We start from the raw sequence: 23,600 nt of genomic DNA on the forward strand, positions 1-23,600 counted from the left end.
GGCCGGTTGCCCTGAGGCCTGCTCTTTGCCCTGCCCTTGGGATTTTACTGTCAGCTTTTCTCGGAGTGGCTCACAGGCTCAGGGTCAAGCTGTAGTCAGTTGACAAAGGGGTATTGAATCCTTACTGTGCATTTGACAACTCTCCAGGTATTATGGAGGTTACGTTGAGATCCCTTTTTTTGTTGGGGGCTGGGCAGACGAAAGTCATCCAGAAAGACCATTACAGAGCAGGCAGCAGCAGAACCTCCACAGCAGGTCTACAGGAATAGCCGCTGTGGTGAACATAAGACAAATGGGGTAGCTTCTCTAGAATTTCCATAAACTCCCATTTTCTCAGTTATAACTATCTATCTATCTAGATATATCTACCTCTATATATAGATATACAGAGAGATATAGATATCTGGATAGATATATTGGAGTAGGTAAAGATTTTAGTTCAGATCTTATTTTCTTAATTAGTTTGAGAACATTCCAACCTTTGGTTCTGGGTTTGAGGCCAGCTGTGGTTCCACAGAGAGAGACATTTCTTCTTAGGGTCTGTGGTTAATTGTGTCCCCCATCCCTGCCTGAGTCATGCTGGGGAGGAGCATCACCCCTGTTATAGGCTGAGAATGGAGGAAAGAGGGATCTAATGATTACCACTGCTTACACCCCAGGAATAAGGTTGGCATTTCTTGAATGGAGGGTTCTGGAGGTGTCCTCTGGTGATTTTTCTGGCTGGATTTTTGCTGGGTAAGAGGCAGAAGGGATTAGTAGGTCATCTGCCCCAAGCCTACCAGCTCTGCTGTGGTCCTGGCCCTTTTCCTTCCCCATTCTGACGAGTGGCTAACTTTTGGGAATAGAATGAAGGCCACTGAGTGGAAGCCCACCCAGAAGCAGAAGGTATTGGGGTTCAAGCGACCACCCCTTTGTGGGGCCTGCTGCCCTGCCTGAGGCCCCTCCTTAGCGGCTCACAACCACTGGCTTAGCTTGGAAAGGGCTGGGGCCGCCTGGTTAGTGCCGCTGTTTTTATAAGCTAATGAGGGCAGAGTGTGAGCCACGGGCAATGATGCTGGGATATTAACTGTGACAGGAAGCTTGATCATAATTATCTTAACGAGGATAGGGTTAATTACAGTGGAAACTTAAAAGTTCTCTCTGTTTGAATCCGCTAGAGCTGAATGCGTTGTGATGTTTTGTCATTTTGATATGACTTTGGAAAAGGCACAGGGACTCTCCCAGCAGCTGCAGTGGCTCCTGGGGGAGCCCAGCCAGAGCCCTGCGAATGAGGTAACAGAGATGGTACCTGTGGGTGAGATAATGGGCAGCTTTCCTGCTGGTGAAGTGCTTCGGAGTTGCTGATTAGGTTTTCAGAGCAAACCACCTGCCATAGGTCAGACCGCACACCCTGTCTCCCTGTCTTGCCCTTGGCATCTCTTCCCTGGGCTGGGAAGACCTCTCTCCAGCTGCCTGTGCCCAGGTAGTGGGTGAAGCCTTGCTCTCCCACCCCAGCCCCTGACCTTGGCACACTTGTCTGCGTTGCCTTCACAGCCCACTCCTCAAACATCTGCAGATTGCAGACCAAGCCGGCGAGTAACTGTGGAGTGACAGGCGCCCCCTCCACCAGGGCCCTTGGGTCTGGGGTGCATTTTGCTGTGCACACACAAGATTATGGCAGAGAAATTGCAATCTCATCATCTTTTCCTTGTAGCTACTGTAGCTGTCCCATTAAACAGCACAGATCTGAGTGGATCCTTAAAGCCTTTTTTGCCTTGTCATTTTACTTAACAGCACACACCTCTTTGCAGGCATCTTGTATCTAGGGGTATGAACTCAAAGATGGATGAAAATAATAATAAAAAAAAGATGGATGCAAATAATTTGTCCCCTCCTCCTTCCATGAAAACAGCAGCAACAATAACAACAAAAGTCCAATTTTTAAAAGCAAAAAATAAAGCCATCTTCCAGGTGTGTGTTTATTGGCTTCCGCATGCCAACCAAGCCCCAGAAATCCTGTCTTCTCCAGTTTTACCCTTCAGTACTCTGTCTCCTCAGCTCTGAATTTAGCTGATTAAATCACCAAGTGCACACTACACTGATGACATGAAGACACGGATTTATTAATTAGCAACCTCCCCTCCCCCGCCATGTAACACGGTTCCCTTTTAGCTGAGCAGCTAATAACATTAATGGCAAAAATAATCTTACAACCAGACAGGTAACGGGATTTGAACCTGAACGTCCCCTACTCTTCTGTGAAGTTTGACTCAGAACTGAGCTCTGCCCCAGAGCCCGCCCCAGAGAAAGGCAGCTCTGTGGGCTCTCCCTCTGGTGTTCTTAGCTTTGTCCCTCTGCGTGCTCTGTCATTTTGTTGTATGCCTCCGTGGAAACACTCTTGGAAGGGAGCTTTCTTTTGCTTGCCAGTTGCCAACCATTTGCTGATTCTCATGATAAGAGTATTATATTTGCATAACATAACTCAGGAACAATGTGTATTTGGATGCTGCCTTTGACCATAGCCCAACTGAGGTTTGTGCACAAAGGACTTATTAGCCATCCATAAGGCACCCTGAAGGGAGGTGGCCTCAATGCCCCTCACCCCTGTGGTAAACAGGGCTTCCTCCTGAAAAGCACTTTTCCATCATCACTCATTAACCCCCATGGAGGGAAGGGACTTCAGGAAAGGTGGAAGTTTCCCTGCAGAAGCCAGACTTGCTGCACACCTTTGCACATTTGCTCATCTGCCCACTCCCTGCATCCAGAACACACTCCCCCTCCAAAACACTCCCTAAGGTCACAGCTACCAGAAAAATCAGTGAATAAAAAGAAGAAAGAAAAGAAAGGAGCCAGCATTTGCGAGTGACATGTTTGTTCATCTTCTTTGGCTTATATTCATAAGTTCCTCTGGGCTGGAAACAGCACAGAACAAGGGAGTGCAGATGGGTTATTGATAATGCCCAAACTCACACTTCAAGTAAATGGTGGAGCTGAGTCACAACTTTCATGTGTGTGTGTGTTGGTTTGTCCCCCCCACCCCGAAACATGAGGAAGAAGAGAAAGGAGGAGGAAGAAATGAAGCACAATGACCCCATTGACCCTTAGCCCAAAATGTAAGTGGTATTGACTTCCTGCTGTGGAGCAGGTAGTGCTGGCTGTAGGAGTGGGTGCTGGGCCCTGAGGAATGAGACACACCAAGGTAGCTGTGCACCCAGTGGAGTCTGGGGCTTTAATGACTGACACTGCACATCACACCTCCTGCATATTGACTCCCTGTTTTGGAGCCTTGTTGGCACAGATCCCACAAAGGAGATACAGATGTCTGGAGACAGCTTTGGTGCTAAAGTTCACACTCACGTCAGATGTGCGGGCACTGCACACACAAGCAGGCGTGTCTGTAACGCAAGTGCTATCAGTAAATGAATAAATACTGTAGACAACATCTCCCTGATTCGTCACATTTTATAGAATAGCCAGGAGATCCCAGGCGAGTCCGCCCTCTGGTCGACGTCGTAGCTCAGCTGTCAGCCTGTGCAAGCTCAGCACAGCTCTTGGGTCTGGCAGGTGAATGAGCTGGGACTATGTGTGTCTGTGCAAGTCCCTCCACCGGGCGGCTTTCTTTAATTAACGTCTGCGCGCGCGGAGAGTAGCACATGCGCACAACTGCCCCTCACCGCCTCCACCCCCAACACTCCTGAGACCATAACATCAAGAGTTAACTTTCAGCTAACTGTGTAAACAAGGCTATTTTTCCCTTTCTGATACTTTTTTTTTCCCCCCCTGAGCCGGGTACTTAATTCTTTCAGATCCTTGATTATTTACTGCCTTGACATCTACATTGCTGCATTCCACACTTCTTTCAAAAATAAAGTGAGAAATCCACTTTCCATAAATTAAAACTGTAACTTCAAGCCGGGAGCACTGAAACAGAAATTCCCCCAACTCCTTCCTTAAACCACCGCCCCTCTCCCTGCCCAACAAAAACAAAAACAAAAAGGAAAGGAAATCATGAAAGAAAAAGAAACAACCCTCTCCGACTGGAGTGATTATGTGCTTCTGAAGATGCCTTGCCTTTGGGGGCAGCCACAGGGACACTGGGCAGACGCAAATTAAGTGATTAGTGTAAAAAAAAAAAAAACGGGGGATAAAAGTCAAAGGCTGAGAAGGGAGAGCAAGGAAGCCTTCCTTGCCGTTTCCTGGACTGTGCAGAGGAGAACCGCTAAGAAATGATACTTGAAGTTATATTTATTATTGTAAGAGGGGTATGATATTTCTGGGCAGGAATGATGGATGACAACTTAAATTTGTGTCCAGGGAATGAAGGTGAACTGTGACAGAGTTATTTATCTTGGGAATGGAGGTTAGGGTCAGCCGAGGCTGGGTGCCTGAAGGCACAAGACATTGACAAATTTATCCTGCAGGCCGTATCTGAAGCCCTTTGTTTTGGATCCTGGCTACTCACTAAGTGACCCTCATCCTTCATGTTGGCAATGCGTGAAGGATGCGGTGAGTGCCAGCGGCCCCTTCTCCCCCGCCGCCCCCACCCCGGCTCCCGCTACTAATTCTTGTCATTCACTTTGCTGACAGGCACCAAGCCCAAACTATTCCCAGTCCTGAAAGGGAAGGTTAAAATATTTATTTCGGCTCATAATGGCCTCCCTGATTTAGTGCAGGATCATTTTTCCTGTTGCCTTTGTCATTGCAGGTCACTGGAAGGACTGAGCGCGTTCGGGAGCCTGGAGGAACTCATCCTGGACAACAATCTGCTCGGGAACGACCTCGTGTTGCCAGGGTTACCCAGGCTCCATACCTTAACTCTCAACAAGAACCAGATATCCTTGGCTCTGCCCGCTGCCTCCACTCTCTGCCCTGCCCCGCAGTGGTCCCCGCCCGCACACCCCCTCCCCTGTGCTCCCCTCCCCCCGCCCCACACAAATACCTGCGAAATGTCAAATGAGTTTTATGTGTCAGCTAAATTAAAGTATGTGAAATACAGTCCATGGGCAGACAAAGCGTTCTGTCTTCTGGCACTCGGGACACTTCAGAGTAATTTATTATAGGTCATTCATAAATGAAATGCACCATTATATCTTCCTGTTGCTCCATTTTAGTGTAGAGATCTAAGTTATGGCTGTGAAGAAATCTTTTTAATAGATAAAAATAGAGAAAGAAAATAATGTCACTGCTGCTGAGAAGGCAAAGCCCGGTTCTAGTTGCTTGGGCTTGTGTGGGAGGGCGACCTCTGGTGGGAAGTACGGGGTAGTGCCTCTAAGCGAACTTGGCCTTCACGGAGGTTTCTGGAAGGCTCTGGTGCAGGCCTGGGGAACAGTTCTGGCAAAGCAGAGGGGGAAGGGGCAAAGGTGCGAGATATGTGTGAAGCCCAGGGGTAACTCTGCCCTCCGTGGTGTTTGATGTACTAGGGTGATGAGAGAGGTCTAGCAGAGTCATTCTATTGCATGCTGTCCCCTTAAGTGCTGTCTCTAGCCAGCCTGGGATGAGGCACAGGGGGATTAATGGCTCTGGATTCTATAGGGAGGCTGAGAGTGGAATCGGAAGCTTTCTGCAGTATAAGGCACTTAGCTCCTCTGTACAGTTATGGGTCTCCATGCTGCCACAGCACCAGCTGGAAGGCAGGGAGGGTTATCAGTTTTGTTAATTCCTGTATCCATCACACCTAGAAAAATGCTTGGCAAGGAACTGAGGTTCAGTGAATGTTTGTGGGATGAATGAATGAATGAATGAATGATTATCATCAGCTGTTCTTTATTGAGTACTTCTGTGGGTCAGGCACTGTGCTGGGTGCCTCTAAGTATATTATTTTTTATTCTTACCAAACCCTGGGAGATGGATGCAGTTTCTCCATTTACCTGAATGAGGAAGGAGGTCAAGCATGGACCCAAAGCCAGATATTTACCAAAATGCTAGATCCCAGATTCAGTCTTAACTGTGGCTATATCCAAAATTCTTTCCATTCTCTTGTGTTGCTTCAGACTTGAAGTCTAATCACCTTGTTTTATTAGTGAAACATTTGAGATCTAGAGTAATTCAGTCACTTGTTCATGTTCTCATGGCGAGTTAGAACTAGAAAAGGGATCAGAGCCTTTTCTGTAGAGTATGAAATAAAACCATGTATGCATATGTCCACTTTAAGAATGAGAGGCAAAATCATTTATTAACTGCTGTTTATACTTTAAGTCATAAGACAGTATTTTCTTTTTAGGTAAAATATACTACGATGGTCATTATAAATTGGCACTTTAATAGAAGTGGAAGGAGAGGGCTTACAAATAAATATCAGTCTTTATCATAAGGCAATATTGATGGGTTTTTTTCCTCTCCTATCCTTTGGTCAACCAAGTTTCTTACTCATTGTTTGAAAAATTATTATAGTCCCTGTATCACTGTCTTAGGTGATCACTTGGATGATATTCTTAAATCATTCAAGAACAGAAGGGTTATTAGAATATAACTGGATGGTAAATTTCCTCCTTTGGGCCCTAGTACTTATATCCTGTGTCCCATGCCACTGTAGAGTCCTAGCCTTTGGACTTGGGTTCATGAGTCAGCTTAATTATGTTTAGTTGTGTGGCTATGGACAGGTCAGCCTCTGAAAACCTCTGTTTCTCATTTTGTGTGTATGTGTGACATCACAGCTTTCACTTGCCTATTAGGAGAACTGGTTAAAAAGAAAAAAAAAATATGAAAGCCTTTTTTGCATGTTGGAATCAAAGTGCCATGATAACGTGAGCAAAACAGGTTTCTGCATGGGTGAAAAACCAGCTACTTCTGCCCTGGGATATTTATTGTGACGTTGGCAATATAAGAAATGGTGCTGTGAGAAGGACTTCCAGAACAGCCCACAGATCAACCCACAAGGACTTTGTCTGGCAAATGCTGTACAAATGCTAATCCCAAACTCAATTCCTCTTCTCCCTCAGCATAACTTCCTGGCCAGTGCTCTGTCGCATTTATTGGTGCATGCTAAGAAATGCAAGCTCATTTCAGCACCAGCCTGAGAAAAACAAGTAAAAGAATAGCACACCAACTGTGAAAGAACATCATTTTGCATAATCCCAGTCTACAGATGAACTAGTGGGTGATTTTTTTTTATTGACCTCTGACTTATTTAATAATCAACGAAAAGTATTTGTTGGATACTTAAGTGTTCAAAATAGGTAGGTTATCGTATTGCTCTCCACTGTACCACTGGCATTTGAGGAGCATTGAGTAAATATTGATGTTAATATTGATGATAGACAGATTACCTGATTAGTGTGATTAGGTTACACTAAGAAGTAAGATTCATGTTTCATATGAATTTACTAAGAATTATTATTTCCCATTTTAGAGGGTTCATTTTCATAACGTGGCACAGAATATGATGAAAATGCACAGGAATCCACTCTGGATTTTTGTTTGTTTGTTTGTTTTTTAGATTCTATGTGTAAGAGAGATCATAAGGTATTTGTCTTACTCTGACTTATTTCACTTAGCATAATGCCCTCAGGGTTCATCCATGTTGTGGCAAATGGTAAGATTTTATTCTTTTTAATGGCTAAAATACATAGTTACATATATTATTATATACTGTGATATAATTATAATATATAACATATATATATATATATATATCACAACTTCTTTTATATTCAACTACTGATGGACACTTAGACTGTTTTCATATCTTGGCTATTATAGATAATGCTGCACTAAACATGAGTGTATAGATGTCTTTTTGGGTTAGTGTTCATTTTCTTCAGATAAATATCCAGAAATGGAATTGCTGAATCATACAGCGTTTTTATTTTTAATATTTTTTGGGAAGCTACATTCTGTTTTCCTTAGTGGCTACCTCAGTTTACCTTCCCAACCACAGTGCAAAAGGGCTCCTATTTCTCCATATCCTCCCAACACTTATTATTTCTGGTCTTTTCGATAAAAGCTATTTTAACAGGTGTGAGGTGATATCTCATTTTAATTTGGTTTTGATTTACCTTTCCCTGATGATGAGTGATGTTGAGCATCTTTTCATGTGTCTACTGGCCATCTGTACTTCTTCTTTAGAAAAATGTCTATTCAGTTCCTCTGCCCATTTTTTAATCAAATCGTTTTTTTGCTATTGAGTTATATGAGTTCCTCATATATTTTAGATATTCCTTATCAGATATATGATTTTCAGTCATTTCTTCCCATTCACTAGGTTGCATTTTCATTTTTAAATAGTTTCCTCTGCTGTATAGAATGTTTCTCCATTTTTTTCTTTTTCAGTCTCCAAATTTTTATTTAAATTCCAGCTAGCTAACATACAGCGCAATATTAGTTTCAGGTATAGAATTCAGTGATTCATCAATTGCATATAACACCTGGTGTTCGTTGCTACAAATGCCCTTCTTAATCCCCATTACCTGTTTAACCCATCCCCCCTCTATCCCCCATCCACCTCCCTTCTAGTAACCATTAGTTTGTTCTCCATAGTGAAGATTCTGTTTCTTGGTTTGCCTCTCTCTTTTTTTGCCCATATGTTCATTTGTTTTGTTTCTGAAATTCCACGTATGAGTGAAATCATATGGTATTTGTCTTCCTCTGACTGATCTTGCTTAGCATAATACATTCTAGTTCCATCCATGTCATTACAAAAGGCAAGATTTCTTTCTTTTTATGGCTGAGCAATATTCCACTGTATATGTTTCTCATTCTTAAAGTAGTAAATCAGGCTGGAGGATGGTTGTATTCTCAGTGTTGCTGTCACCAGAGATTAGCAGGCCTCTTGGCCCTACAGTACTGAGGGATTTTCTTTGTCTTTGGTTGAGTCCTTTTCCTTTTTAATTCCTCAGCTTCTCCAATCTGTAGCAGTAATGCTGAGGGAGAAATGATAGTGGTATGGGGGGAATTGTCGCAGAAGGGGATGTGTAGCCGTAAAGCTGGCCAGTTATATTGCTGTGCTGATGGAGAATACTGTATTAGCACTAGATACAAAAGGTGCTAGTTGGCTGTTTTAGGATGCAGCATGACTTCTTTCTCCTCTGGTCTACTGGTATGATCATGAAGATTGGCTTCATTTCCCCACATACTCGAGCCAGAAGTCACAGAATGAAAGCCAGGTAAAAGCAAGAGTAACACCGTATGGCACCCTTGTAACCTAATACTTCTGACCTACCTTTTCAGCCAACTGACTCTGCTACTTTCTTGTTGAATATACCCCTGACTCTTTAAGAGTTGCTCTGTTCCACATTGCTATTCCTTACTCCATGAAATGCCTTGGATTTGGGCTCTGTCAGTTAGCTTTGCTGCATAATAACCTACCTCGAATGTTAGTGACTAAAACAACAAATATGTTATTTAACATTCTGTGTGTCAGTTGTTCGGGCAGGGCTCAACTGCATGGTTCTCCTGTGGATTTTGGTTTGGTCCATATGCAGCCACCATTATCTGGAGGCCTGATTGGGACTGGATGGTCTGAAATTGCCTCACTTATATGTCTGGAAGTTGGTGCTGGTTGTTGACTGAACGACATGCTTCCAATAGGCTAACACAGGCCGCTCTGCATGGGGCAGCTCTTTCAAGAGCAAAGCCCTAATGTACAAGTACTTTTCAAGCCCTATTTGCATCTCAGATGTTGCTGCTCCATGACCAAAGCAAGTCACGTACCAAATGTAGAGCCAGTGTGATAGGGGACTGTACCAGGTGTGTATACACAGAGGCATGCCTCACTCCTGTAGTGATCCTGCACATGGACCGTGGTGTCTCATCTCCTTAAGAACTGACTTCATATTTGTAATAAAGAGAGACCTAGAATCAAGTAATTATTCACTTGCTACAAAGGTAAGTATTAGTTCTTTCTTACAAATTGGATCTTATTTTAAGTATATTAGAAAGCTTGCTATTAAATGGGATTCTACCTGAAGTTCTTTTGAGAAGTTTGTTTTGGTTTTAATTTCTGGTGTGCTTGTTTATCTGTTTGCATACATAGAGTTTTCCATTTTGGTTTTACTCTCAATGAGGTATGTTTGAACAATGCTCTGTTACTGGATCCTGCAAACATGGGTTATGGGCTGCTTTATCCTTTGGCAAGAGGTACTGTCAGATAGTGGTTAAGAACAGGCTCTGAAGCCAGACTTCCTGGGCTTGTACCCTGGCCCTGCCACTTGCTGCATGTTCTTGGACTGGCTATTTAACATATCAATGCTTTGCTTTCGTCTCCAAAATTGGGACAATAATGGTACCCGCCCCATAGGTTGTTGTGAGGGTTATTCTAAGTTCTGTGTAATGGTCAGTATTATTGCCATTTTTATTAGAGAATTATGTAAACTTATTTGATCTTACTTCAGCTACATTATAACCAAGGTCAGAGCATAGATTTTGAGTGTGTCTTTGATTTTTATAACTTAATTTTACATCCATATCATTCTGTGAGGTGGGTACCATTGGTGAATACTCTCATTTTTTTTTTAAGTTTATTTTTGAGAGATAGAGAGCACAAACAGGGGAAGGACAGAGAGAGAGGGAGAGAATCCATAGCAGGCTCCACACTGTCAGTGCAGAACTCACAAACCATACACAAAATTATGACCTGAACTGTAATAGAGTCTGACGCTTAACTGACTGAGCCACCTAGGTGTCCTAGTACTCTCGTTTCTTATGAAAAAACTGAGAGAGTTGAACATTTTTTTTTTTGTATGAACTTTCTGAAGCCACCTAGATTGTCATTGGTAGTGCTCAGTCTAGAACCCAGGTATGGTGATTTGTAACCCCAGACTCTGAAACCCAAAGTAGGTAAAATCAATGCATGAGGAAAGGAACTAAAATACAGGAGGAGTCGGTTGCCTGTGCTTGCCCTGTCCCTCCCGCACCAGACCCTGCACCCAGCTGCAGAGGGAGCTCATGAAAGGGATTTCAGAGCACAAACCCAGCATCTGGCAAATTTTTTCTCAGTCGACCAATGTCTCACGTCTCATCTGCACACTACCTACTTGACCTCCCATCTTTGTTCTGCTGGCCCTTTGTTACACTTCTGTGAAGCTCTCAGCATTGCTGTCTTGTCCTGGTATACTTTAAAGCCTGGACTTCCCAGGTTACCTTTTTATCTCCTGGTTCATAGCTTATCTTACTCCTCTTCCCTTGGTTCATTTAGACTGGGCTGGTAGTCACTGGCCATGGAGTTGACCTTATCTCCCCAACACTCACGTTGTGTATATGTGTGTGTGTGTGTATCTCTCTCTCTCTCTCTCTCTCTCTCTCTCTCTCTCTCTCTCACACACACACACACACACACACCCATGCACATACACACACTGTCCTTGGCTCTTCTCCAGTAGGGTTGGATACTTGGTCATGATCTCAGCCATATCATGTCTGAATACCCAACCCCAAAAGGGAACAATTGAGATGTCTGGAAAATATAGATACTTTGCACAATCAAATGATTCTCTCCTATTCTCCCTTTTGGGGTGGGTAGGGGAAGAGTAATAAGCTGACTTCATTTTACATCACACTTTGTTTCTTCATTTAATGTCTCCCTGTTTGCTTCAGCACACGTGTGAAGAGACGGTATGAATTATAGTACCAACAGGAAGGACAAATAGTATGACATGTTGTACAGCTGGGCTGTGGTGAGGAGGCGAGTGAACTGAATCAGAAGGCCAGACTAGATTTCCCACAGCAATTTACTGTTTTACTCAGGGAAGTCTCTGCACCTCGTCTGAATCTTCAGTTTCTTTAGCTGTAAAATGGGTGATAGATAATTCAGAGTATTGTTGAAAGATCGAAATGGCATAATGTATATATGGAAATCGCTTTATCGCCCAAAGACTTTACAGCTTCTCGATACGTTTTAATGATAGAGGAAGTCTCATTGCTTTAAATGAATAAGCCCAAATTGGAAGAAAACTCAGGTACAGAACACAGCTGGATGACAGTACCTGTGGTCTCCCACAAAAGCTTGTAGGACTCCTCATTTTTCAGTATTTTACATTCCTTTCTGTGTTAGGAAATTGTGAGTCACTTTATCACCTAGAAATGTTAATTTCTTTGGAACAGGTTTGAATCTAGACTCTGCCATTTACTATGTGACCTTTGACCCCCATTTCCTCAATTATTGTTTGGATATGATATTGCTGATGTGTGTGTGAATCAAAATGAAAATATGTTGTGCAAAACGTGGAGTTAGCCTTCAGAAATCCTGTATTAGGGTAAGCACCGGTTGAAATCCTCCCAGGTCTTATGGGTGTTGCCCTTTGACATGGGCTTGATCACAGAGGGAGGGTTCTTTCCCATTTTTACCAGGGAAACAGCTTCAGACCTGTGTAACTGGACATGACACCAGAAGACTCCCCTCCTCCTTCATTCTCCAGACTTTCAAGGCAACATGTTGCTTTGATCTTGGGCCTTCTGCAAAAAGTCTCTCTTGGCAAGCATACCTATGACAGCTGGACTCTGCAATAGCAACTTTGTGTAGACAACCTGAAAAAAACCTAAATGACAAGTATTCTAGAAAAGACTTGAGGAGGGAAGCCAGGTGTGTGCTAGAAGTCAGTTGAAGAGAATTGAAATTGTGCCCTGTAGCTTCACATTTAAAAAGGGGAGGGGAATGTCACCCTTAGGAGAATCCCTGAAAGTATCTACTGCCCTTGGTCTTAGTAAGTCAGAGACACCAGGTTCCCTCTGCTGGTTGCCTTTGGTTAATTTTCTGTGCAACTGGACAAAGAAGGAATGTGACAGGTTCTATCTCAGAGCTCCCAGCCAGGTAAGACAGGGCTGTGTTTGTCCTTGCTGACCCAGGAGACCAAGAAGCCAATTAAAACTCCTTCTCATCTTCTATCCTCCAGAGGTGTGTCAATAGAATGAAGTTCTAGTCCAGACCATCCACAGAATAGGTGCTAGTATGGATTTGGGGGAGACCCCCTGACTTAGCCCAGATGATCATTTAGCAGGTATTTGAAAGGCTTAAAAAGACAGGGGGTATCTTCTGCCACACAAAATACCCTAAATGAAGCAGGCTCCATTCTTTGGATTCATTGGTGCACGATGGCTGAAGCTTCTTGAAGCCTGTAGACCTTTTGCCCAAGAAATTCCCATTACCAAGACATTTTAATGAATCCACATCTCCTGCTCAGGGGGAAGACAGAGATTTTGTTGAGTGTGAAACTTATGTTAATTCCCTCTTAAAGGAAAAGGCTACATAATTATGAATTCAAAATTAGGCTTGAAGATGAATGTCTATTTTGAATAAAAATATATAAAAGCAAATTAAATTTTTTTCATTTGACAAATGCCACAAACATAAAAATATTCAGAAAAGTAACAATTTTTTATGTGGGACATACCTACGTAAAACATTTTTCCTATTTTTTCTGCAACTTATTTTATAACTTTATTATATAATTATATAAGTTTTACCTCATATGTACTTTAGTGGAGAGAGACAGTGATCTTAACTGATTGCAGTTTAAATAACCTACTTTTGCAATTTTTACAACGTATGACCATGTGATTCTATTATCCTTGCAAGGGACCTGCGTAAGCAAGAACCCTCACGTACAAGCTTTATTAGCTCTGTGGTAACTTTACACATGAAGCCTGTTTCCCTGGACTGTGCATGAGAAGCTTCCTGTCACTGCTCACTTAATGTTGGGAAATGACTGGGATTTCAGTCCAGCTCAGTTGCCCAATATTTCCTCAACTTAAAAACCTTTCCCAGTTTGAGTTCCATTCCTTCACATTCCTACCTTCATACAGTAGATGAAAAATATCCAAGGTTTAAGAAGTTGGTCCCTATAAGAGAAATAGGTTTTGGTTGGACTTCTTCACCCATAGTGGAAAGGGCTTCCCCTAGGTTCTCTAGGGCCATTGTCTACATAAATAATTTGAAACACCCCAAGTCAGTACATCAGTGCCATTTTGGCCATCCACTCTCTTACAGTCCCACAAAAGAAAGTGTGCTGACTAGTGGAGGTGAGTGATCAGCTTGTCTGGCTGTCTCCTTGGCACCAGGGCCTGGCCTTGAGGCTTCAGGACAGCCTGATAGGCATGAGTCCTACTGCTCCTTAGAACATCTGATGGATCCCTTGTGAAAGGTAGAAGGTTGGAACTAACCCTGAAGGGCAGAAACCAGGACTGGGACTGAATGACATTTTGGCCCTGGTGATTCCTGAATACCAGACACAGACTTAAAACATTTTGAGAAAGTTACTCCAAAGCATAGGGCCTCATGAGGTGCCTTTGCTAGGGTCTAAGGGCAGCACTAATAGCTTCCCTTTTTCTCCTGTAGCAATGATTGAGAAGCATAGCTTTCCCTGAAAAGCCAGTTTTCCCTGAAATTGTTCTTTGTCATTTCAATTAGTTTTATTTAAATGATTTTCTTAAAGAGTTTGATGATTGAACTGTAATTTAAAAAGTAGTGAGTATGTTTTGTCTTCAGTGATGAAATACTTTAATGTTTTGACTCCTGGCCATTTACCCATGTGTCCTTCTAATCTTACCTCCCTGGCAGAACCTTCTTTCTTGTCTTCTCCACATGCTTCTGTGTCTTTCATCCTCACTCCAGTGGTCCATTGTGGTTATTCCTGGACATTATTTGTTAAAGATCTGAAGGACTGATAACTTGAAAGTCCATTGTCCTGCCTTGTTTAGGAAATGGGGATGATGTTGGCGAATGGAAACCCGTGGTGGAGAGCTGCTCTGACCCTCTTGCACTAGGGTTTCCCTCTTTTGCTTGTGCTGTCCCTCTCCTTGTCTCTGTCTCACTCTCAGGGTATAGCATTTGTTTTTGTACATGATGTTCACAGAGCCTGTGTATAAAAAATGCTTGAAAGAACTTAGTTTGGAGAAAATAAGATTTAAGGAAGATATGAGAGCTTCAACTGTCTGGAAGGTCATCATGTGGAAGAGGAGAATGCCTTATTCTTTGAGACCCCAAGCCATTAAATTGGGTCAGTGGGAAGGAATTTGAGGAAAGTTCAGTCCCAGGGGAAAGAAAAACTCTTTTTTATGGTTGTTATGATAGAATGAGCTACCTCTTGGTGACCCCTCGGCAGATATGTTAGGGAATGGATTCTGACATTGTTTGGATTTGGTGTTCAACTGACAAGTTGAAATGAAATATGAGGAAATTGGGGCAACATCTCATAGCTAGAGAACACCCTTGTAAAGTAAAGGCATCCATTCTCTTTGGTTTTAACTTTTCTCTCTTAGGCTAAGTGAACCACACTCCTGGACACTGAATCCTGAGTCTTTGACTCTTGTATGGCGCATTCACCCTTATATATTAGCCCCTGTTTGCTCTGTTGTCACTCCCTGGCAAAGACCCCATTCCATCTGCTGATATTGGCTGATAAGAGCTCCACCTCTCTTCCATAAGTTTCTGGTAGTCATGGCCTCTGTTCATGGCTTGTCTAGTCATCACCTTGCCTAGGAGAAGGTTCATCTGCATGTAACTCAAACCAGGAGTCCATGTATATCAATGTGACAACTTGGTTGTCATTAGGTCCTTACCAGTACCTGTGATTGCCTGAATCTATGACTCTTGACTTACTTGGTTTAGAGGTCTCAGTGTTTCCCTTGAGTGGATCCCATTGAGCAAATGGATCATGGCATGATCTCCCCACCATGCCCTTTATTGGCATTTTCTCTATATTCTTTCCTTCTTGAATATTACTATCACAAGAGATTCTCCTCAAATACATTTGACCTGCTTGGCTTGACTAAATGTATCCTAACTGATTCCATTTGTCTTCTAGTTTTGTTCTCCTTTCTCCACAATTCATTGTTTATTGCCACCTGGGAGTCTACTGAGCAACGCTTAGCTCCACACCAGGTTCTCAGATCATAGGAGGATGGCAGTCCCTGTTTGTATCCATGCCATTCCTATATGTTTTAATGATAAATTACTCCCTAAAGGAGAAAATGGGAATATATTTTTAATGAGGCATTTGGAAACAAGTCTTGCTTTCATTACTAGAAAAAAAAGTTTTATAGATTGGCAAATAGCAAAATACTTTACCACATGGAATATACCCTTCATCATTTTCCAAACAAATATAAAGGAAAGAAAAGTGTGATAAAACACTTGAGTTCATTCATTCCCTCTCAAGTGATCTGGACTTAGTCTTACATGCCCAGAGAAAAGTTGGGCTGTGTCCCCAGCAGGAGTGAAAAACTAGCCATGCCAGATACCTCACAGGTAAGTTGATTTCAACCCTCACCCATGTCACCTCTTGGGAGCAGACTGGACTTGTCAGGTATTGTGCTGTGCCTTCAGTTATAGTCTATGTTCCTTATGAGGGCTTTTGTCTTCCTGGATCCAAATCCTTAACCTTTGTCACATCACTGACTTGGAGAGTCTGCTTGATCACCTGGCAGAAGTGACACCAGCTTTGGAGTACCTCAGCCTGCTGGGTAATGTGGCATGTCCCAATGAGCTGATTACCTTGGAAAAAGATGAGGAGGACTACAAAAGATACAGGTGAGTATCTAGGAGTTTGAGCCTGGTGGAAAGGGAAAAATGACATCTTTGGGGGGGGATGATATTATGGGGTGCATAGTAGATATTACTGGACTTCCATTGATAATACTAAACTTTAACCTTTTGGCAACTGTAGCCATTGTGTCCCTTTGTCAGGGACATAGGAGCCGAAACAACAACAACAACAACAACAAAAAACCAAAATCAAAACCCAAAAAACAAACAAACAGAAAAAAAAAACATGAAAAGCTTCCAGATGGTCTAGGTCAGGGGTTGACAACTCTTTTTTGTAAACAGCTGGGTAATAAATGTTTTTAGGCTTTGAAGGTCATGTGGTCTAAGGTCTATGTCACAACTATTCAACTCTGCTGTTATAGTGAAGAAATAGCCATAAACAACTTGTAAATGAATAGGCACAGCTATGTTTCAATAAAACTTTACTTACAAAGACCAGGGGCAGGCAAGATTTGACCCATGGGCTATATTTTGCTTACTTGTGCTCTGTGTTGTAAGGTTTTCCTTTGGTCAGCCTCAGAGTAACTTTTTAGAGAGCACTTCCCACTAAAGGTAGGGAGCTTACGTGGGATCCCAGAGGAAGTCTCAGAAGTCCCATAACTTGGTTCCATAAAGCTCTGCCTCACTGTCCACCAGCTGTGTGCTCTGATGGGGTCTAAGTAGAAATGCTTCTCTTCCTCCTCTCTGCTACTAAACCATCTGCTTTGAAATACCTGATCTAAACCCCCCTTTCTTAGGGAGTCTTCTTGATCATACCTATTTTGTTCTCTTTCTTCATTTTGAACTCTGTGTGCTCTCATTCTTGATTGGTTTTGTTTTGTTTTGTTTTGTTTTGGTTATTGTTATTAATGTTTTTAGATGATCTTTTCATGTGTAGGCTCTCTCTTCATTATGATTGCTCTCATGAACACCCTACCTGAATCAATGTGGAAAGGGGAGGGGGAGTAAGGAAGCAAATTCAGGGCAGGTAAGGCTCCTGAATAATAAATTTAGAAGGATTGGGGAAAGAGGATAATGGTTTGAAAGAAACTTGTTCTCTTGGGACTCTTATAAAAATCTGTGGTGACCCATGAAGGAATGCAGTCAGGGGAGTTGATGCTGTATAAAGGCAAAGCTGTAAGAAATACTGAAGGCTGTTGAACACTGTGTATTTTTGACATATATGCACATGGATGCATAAAGTTACAGCAGGAGTCCAGTATTATTTATCGGGAAGCATTTTGTATGTTTAATCTCATTTTCTAGGTTTCTTGATTTATTTTGTAGGGGTTTTATTAGACTGTTTTTAAGCCATCTTAGAATAAAACTCTAACCCTACTCCGAAAAGAGGTATTAAATCTTTTTCTATCATGAAGATATTCATTTGGATATGATTCTGTAGATTTCAATGTGAATTCTGTTAGGAGAAATATGATTAATACCCAGCAGGTGAAGAGTTATACATTTCTAAATCAACCCTGTAAGTTGCTTAATCACTTAGAACTTAATTTGCCTATTTAAAACTCTTATCAACTCTGAAGCATTTAACAGCCTGATTTCAGATATAAAGGGGTCTCTTAAAACATATTTTATCTTTGTGCAGCAATTTATAAGATATGTCTTGGAAGGTTCAAGTAAGTCCAAGAAAGTTCTTTCAGTCAACATTTTTAGTAAACCAACCATGGTATAGGAGATTTTAATTTGGTTTCTGACTTTTTTCTTGAAATTTCTATGTTTAACTCTTTAAGCCAATAAATTGTACAAATGTATGTATATGCATGTGCATGCACGTATGTGTGTCTTTGTATGCATGTGCACATGCATTGACACACGTGTTCATTCACTCATCCATGGAGCTGTATGTAAACCAAACTGTAGGCACATTTTTGTTTTGTTTTTTTTCCCTAGAATGAGAGAAGTAGAGTGAAAAGCTTCACTTCCCTCATCTTCTATTTAGTCTCAAATAGAAGGCTTATAAGTTTGCAAAAGGAAAAGAAAAGCTAGTACTATTTTTTTATTATAACTGTTCACTATGGTAAAAATACTAAGACCCATATAAATAAGGGCCAGATAAGAAGATCTGATGTGGGGGTCCAGCTTTAAAATGGGGAGGATAGTCTAGATCAGTGACCCTTCACCAAGGCTGTACTTCTGAATCATCCAAAGCATTTTGATTAATTGAGTGCCAAATGCAACAAAATAGTCAATAGGTGCTTCGGATGTTCACTTAACTATTGGACTAAGTAGTGTTTAAAATTCCTGTTGGCTCTAGCATTCTGAGATGCTCTGTTCCCAAGCCATTACAGTTCTTCCATTGCTGTCTAATGCCATTTTATATATTCCATCTTGTATATTTCTCTCACTACTTTGTATGTGTCCACATCCAGAGGATGGCTTCTAGTAGGTAAGGGTATATCTTCTTGCCCTTTGAAGACTCTTCAATACCTAAAGTAATGCTGGCCATGGAATAGGGGCCAGATAAATGTTCTCTGGAGGCAGCTTGAAAATTATTCTTTCCTCTGAGAAGCTAAGTGCTTACGGAGAAATGTATGGCCCTCTGGGCACCTCTGATGCCTACTGCCTATTTGGAATCAGATCCATTTGATGTCAACAATCACAGTTAATAAACAAGGAACTGTCCTTGAGACTCAATCTGAGCACTGGTCATTGGGTTGCTGATCCTTCAGGGAGGGTTTGGTTCTAGAGGAGTGATTCATTGCATGGGCTGGCTGTTGTACCCACTAACCCTGACCTTACTACCTCAGGTCCGTCAGGGTTGAGGGATGGAGCTGGGAAGATTGTTTGTTCATGCACACGTGGCAAAGTTGCTGGCAGGAGGAGTTGGATTCTAAAGACACATACAGCTGAAATCACATCTAGTCAAAATTACTCTAGAAAATCCATAAGCCACCCACAACAATGGCAAGATGCTCACGCTCTGAGAGAAATAGGAACTAAGAACACTGGAAGGAACATTAAATGTGTGTCCATCCAGTTACACATTCACTGCACAGCATATGATGATCGAGTGGAATGGTGGGCCTATTCTCCAGCAATCCTAAATTTTTTATTCATTTTATTTTTTATTATTTCTGGTTGACAAGTACTCTCACACTTGGATTTGGAGAGATAAATGTGTATGTGATGGCATTCTGTTCTCTGGTTTGTAAGCAGCCCTGCTTTGTTCATCCTGGAATTTGAGTTTCATTTGCCCCTGAGAAATTTTAGGATTTTACAATAAGACTTTTGAATCCAGAATTCCTGCAGTGTTTTACTTTCTACAAAGCAATGCAGCCACCTTTCCCCCCCACCATTGGTAAAATATTTTCTTGGCCCTTCCTCCACAAAGTATGAGGTCTGCCTTCCTTCTAGCTGTTACCCAGAGCCTAATAGTAGGGCCTCTATGTAAATTTATGTGACATTTTCACTAGAAAATTGCTTAAAAATGAATGATATTTCTACAGTTTACTGTTTTTCACTTTAACTACATTTTCTGACAATATGTCTTCTATTAATCATTTAAGCAATAGTAGGAGCCTTAAAGGGAGTGTATTCAGAAGCAAGAACCCATGGCTCATTTAGTGCTGTCTAAAAAAATTTCTTATTGATTGGCATCCTCTGTGGTTATGTGATGTAATATTTATAATATGTCACCCAGCCATACATCAAAACAAGTACGTCTGTTTCATTTCTACGGGAGGTGTTGATTTCAGAGAGGTCAGCCCACTTTTAGGTCACGTTGTGGCCAACCACCAGAGCAGAAATGGGAAGTGACTAGATTTATGGAGTTATTGGGAATGGCTTCACAGATGCTTCACTTTCTGCTGATTCCTTCTTCCCTTCCCCCAAGTCACCCCTTCTCTTTCCTTCCTTACCCCCTGTGCACACAGTTGGATTTTCTTGGCACACATCCCCACCATAAAATGGGCTCATTAAATCTGTATGTGAGCATGAACATACTACCAAGTTGTTGAGCTGTGCCCTGGTCCTGCTGGGGCAGGAGCGAACCATGCCTTGATTTTTTTCTTTGCCATTCATCATAGTTCATGGCTAAGAAATGTCCATCGCCATGTTATTATAGGAGCTTAAACCCGCCCGTGCTTTGCTCTGTGTGTACACATTGTGCTGCTATTTTGGGATGAATGTTGAATGAGGGTGAATGTGATAACAAGCAGCCTTCAGCATTTGGGCGGGAAGAGAGCGGTGAGGTGGTTTGCCTTGGGAGGCCACCGTCATGCTAAAAAACCACTCAAGGCTTCCCGTGGACTTCAACACTAGCCAAAAAGTGAGTCAGGTATGGGAAACTTAGGTGCCCATAGTGGTCTGTTTCTTGTCTTCCTTTGTAATTCTTCTCCTTCTTGTTCCTGCAGGCAAGACAGCGGAATGAAGGTCAACAGTACATAAGAGCTAGACCTGACTTGTCAAATAAGAGATTTGGTCTCATGGCCTCTAAGCTCTACTTCTGTCATTAAACCCTTTGCCATTCATTCTCTCCTGCCACTCCAGTCTCTGCTTGGCCTCTCCTTCCTCCCGCCTTCTCAGTAGGCCCCTCTATATTTCTTACAACTTTAAATTATTTAAAACGTGACACCCTTTCTTTGTTCCCTCCCAGAAAGCAGCCTGAGGCCTGCCCAGTGTCTGTAGCACTCAGCCAAAGGGAAAGAGGGAGGGACCCTCCGCAGTCTGTTGGCTGTCCTGGGCTGCCACCATTTCCCAGCTGAGGAGGAGCTGTAAAACTTGTGGCTTACATAACCCAGCTAGCATTCTCCAGCTAATCTACAATCTGGGCTTTGAAGATCACAAGAAAGCAAAGGTCACGACCCAGAGATCAAAGTGACAGAAGCCCACAGAGTAATTGCTGGTTACCCTCTGTAGAGGGCCTCGCTCTGTCCTGTGGGTGTATTGTTTGCACGGAGACTTCAAACATGCTGCCGGTGAGCTGTGAGGAAAATCAGCTGGCCTTTGCCAGTTGTCAGGCCTTCATTAATGCTGTAGGTGAGCTCACCTCGGCTCATTAGAGTGAGATCATTGTCATCTCTCTGAGCATCTGGAGTTATTCCACTCACAGTGTTTATTCATTACTCTGGTCTTTATTGACTTTTTCTCACTGCCCTCCTTTACCTGGAGGTGTGAGGGGGTGGTTATATAAGGAAATTGGAGTAATAAGAAAGGAGGCTATGGATGTGTTTATTGTAAATTAACTTTGCAGCATATAGAAATCAAGCAGGCTAAAAGCGTGAGAGAGGCTTAGGCATCATCTAACCCGTTCTCTTCATTGTATAGATGGAGAAACCAAAGCTCCGGAAAGTGGCGGAGACTGAACCAAGTCACATAGCAAAATGAGCCCAGGGTCTTCGTTCTGTCCTCTGCCCTGTTAGTCTCCAAGCTCTTTGTTATGAAGACCCCTCCTCTTGTTAATTTTCTCCCCCTTAGATCTCTTTAATAAGCTTTAGGTTTTTTAATTAGCTACATTTAAGCCATTGCTAACTTTTTAACATTAGACACATTTAGCTGTTGATGCTTTTGATTAGCATGAGGTAACCAGTGTTACCAAACGGGGTTGATGTAATCTGGTCAAAAGCAGAGAAGCTTGATGTTTTGTTGGCCTGCTCACTCTTCTGTTAAGCTTTGTGGAAGACCGAGAACGATTCCTGGGTCACCCATTGCTGACTTCAGGGGCCCCTGGTAGGGTATCAGTCGCTTGCACTGTGTCTCCCCCACCCCACCCCCATGCATCGGAGTGCCTGCAAGAAATAAGGGGAAGAATGGCCATTCCATATTGCCATAAATGGAAAGAAGTAGGGAAAAACTCCAGGTGACCTTGTATTCTGATTTCCTTAGGATTTGGAAACTTGGTATTTCTTTAGTAGAATCTCTTCAGAGAAAGAAACAATCCCGGGAGCAGACAATGGAGATCCGTCTTGGTGTTTCTGTGATTGTGCTGTTACTGGAACAGCTAGCTTCCCCTGGGGTAGCAGTTTGAGCAGGAGGACAGAGCACCCTTCTCTCCCTTTGAAGTCTAGATGAAAAATGCCAGAGCTTTGGGATTTGGGCAGAGAAAATTGATTTGGGAGCAAAAAACAAACACAGACCAAAGCCTTTCTGCTCTTCCTTTTCTCCCCCTGCCAGTTTCAGGTGTCTCCTTTGAGGAGTCCTTTAAGAAAATGGAGCATTTAATATGAAAAGAGAGAGAGCCTGAAAAGCTTTCTGTGTGGGTCTCACTTTTAGAGAATCTGCCTTTAGACGGAGACAGATGGGTCTTTACACACCTTCCCAGGATCCCTGATCTCTTCTCGATAACCTCACCTTCCGTATCACGGTCTAGAGTGCCCCTGACTTCCAGCCCCCCGCCCCATGGCTTTCGCCTAGCCACCTTGGGAAGGTCAGGAAAATTGGAGTTGTCCTCTGGAGCTAGGGATGTGAAACTCAGAACTTAGACCGATCTCTTTTCATTAAGCAGTGCCCTGGCTTAACAAGCAGTTTTATAAATCTGAAGCTGTCTCCGGGTGTCGCAGGATTTATAGACGGGGGTTTCTGCCATAAAGTGGTTTATGATGGCTGCCTTCTGTGTTATTAGTAGCTGTCTCTTCCTTCAACCATTGCTGTTTGATAATAGCCTTAAAACACCCAGAATTACTTACCTGCAAGCCCCATTCCCGATAGCCCCTGTTGACAGTCTGAATAAGTTTACTGCCCTTTTGTTGTACTTTACCTTCAAAACAAACTGATTGAACCATCAATAGCTCGTGGAAGCTGACAGAGGCATGTCATCTGGACTAGCCCTTGTGATTGCAGGTTATCTGGGGGAGTTAACCTTCCTGCATTGTTAACTGAAATGTTTTATGTACTATGCAACTTTAGGATACGGCTGTGATAACCCCAGTAACTAAGTAATACATCACGGTAAAGAGATTTTGGTGCAACAAATAACCCTGGATTAAATTTACAAGGGTTGAATTGATATTGTAAAAGCCTTCATTCTGTGGCTTTGGGAATCCTCTGTTGTATTTTTATGGCAAACTTGTATTATACTCGGGATTGAAGCTGCAGCTTTTGACACCCTGACATGACCTAGAACAAAGGGAAATAGATCTCCCAAGACTGGGATGGGACAGGCAGGCAGAAAGCCCACTGACTTATCACTTGGCAGTAATGTTTGGAGTCAGTT

At 42.5% G+C, this 23,600-nt stretch overlaps 1 protein-coding gene across 11 annotated transcripts in view; it reads left to right on the top strand.

The window, feature by feature from the left end:
- LRMDA (leucine rich melanocyte differentiation associated) overlaps positions 1-23,600 on the top strand; it is a 1,041,237-nt gene that overhangs the window by 583,959 nt on the left and 433,678 nt on the right. For 10 of the 11 annotated variants that reach the window (XM_045041006.1, XM_045041007.1, XM_045041004.1 and 7 more), the window contains 2 exons: positions 4,685-4,811; positions 16,299-16,438. The exons of the other annotated variant lie outside the window; for it this stretch is intronic. In XM_045041006.1, coding sequence (XP_044896941.1) covers positions 4,685-4,811; positions 16,299-16,438 — 267 coding nt within the window. The remainder of the gene's footprint in view (positions 1-4,684; positions 4,812-16,298; positions 16,439-23,600) is intronic. 11 annotated transcript variants of the gene reach the window in all.

This window comes from Felis catus, chromosome D2 (assembly GCF_018350175.1).
Source record: "Felis catus isolate Fca126 chromosome D2, F.catus_Fca126_mat1.0, whole genome shotgun sequence".
Lineage (NCBI taxonomy): Eukaryota > Metazoa > Chordata > Mammalia > Carnivora > Felidae > Felis > Felis catus.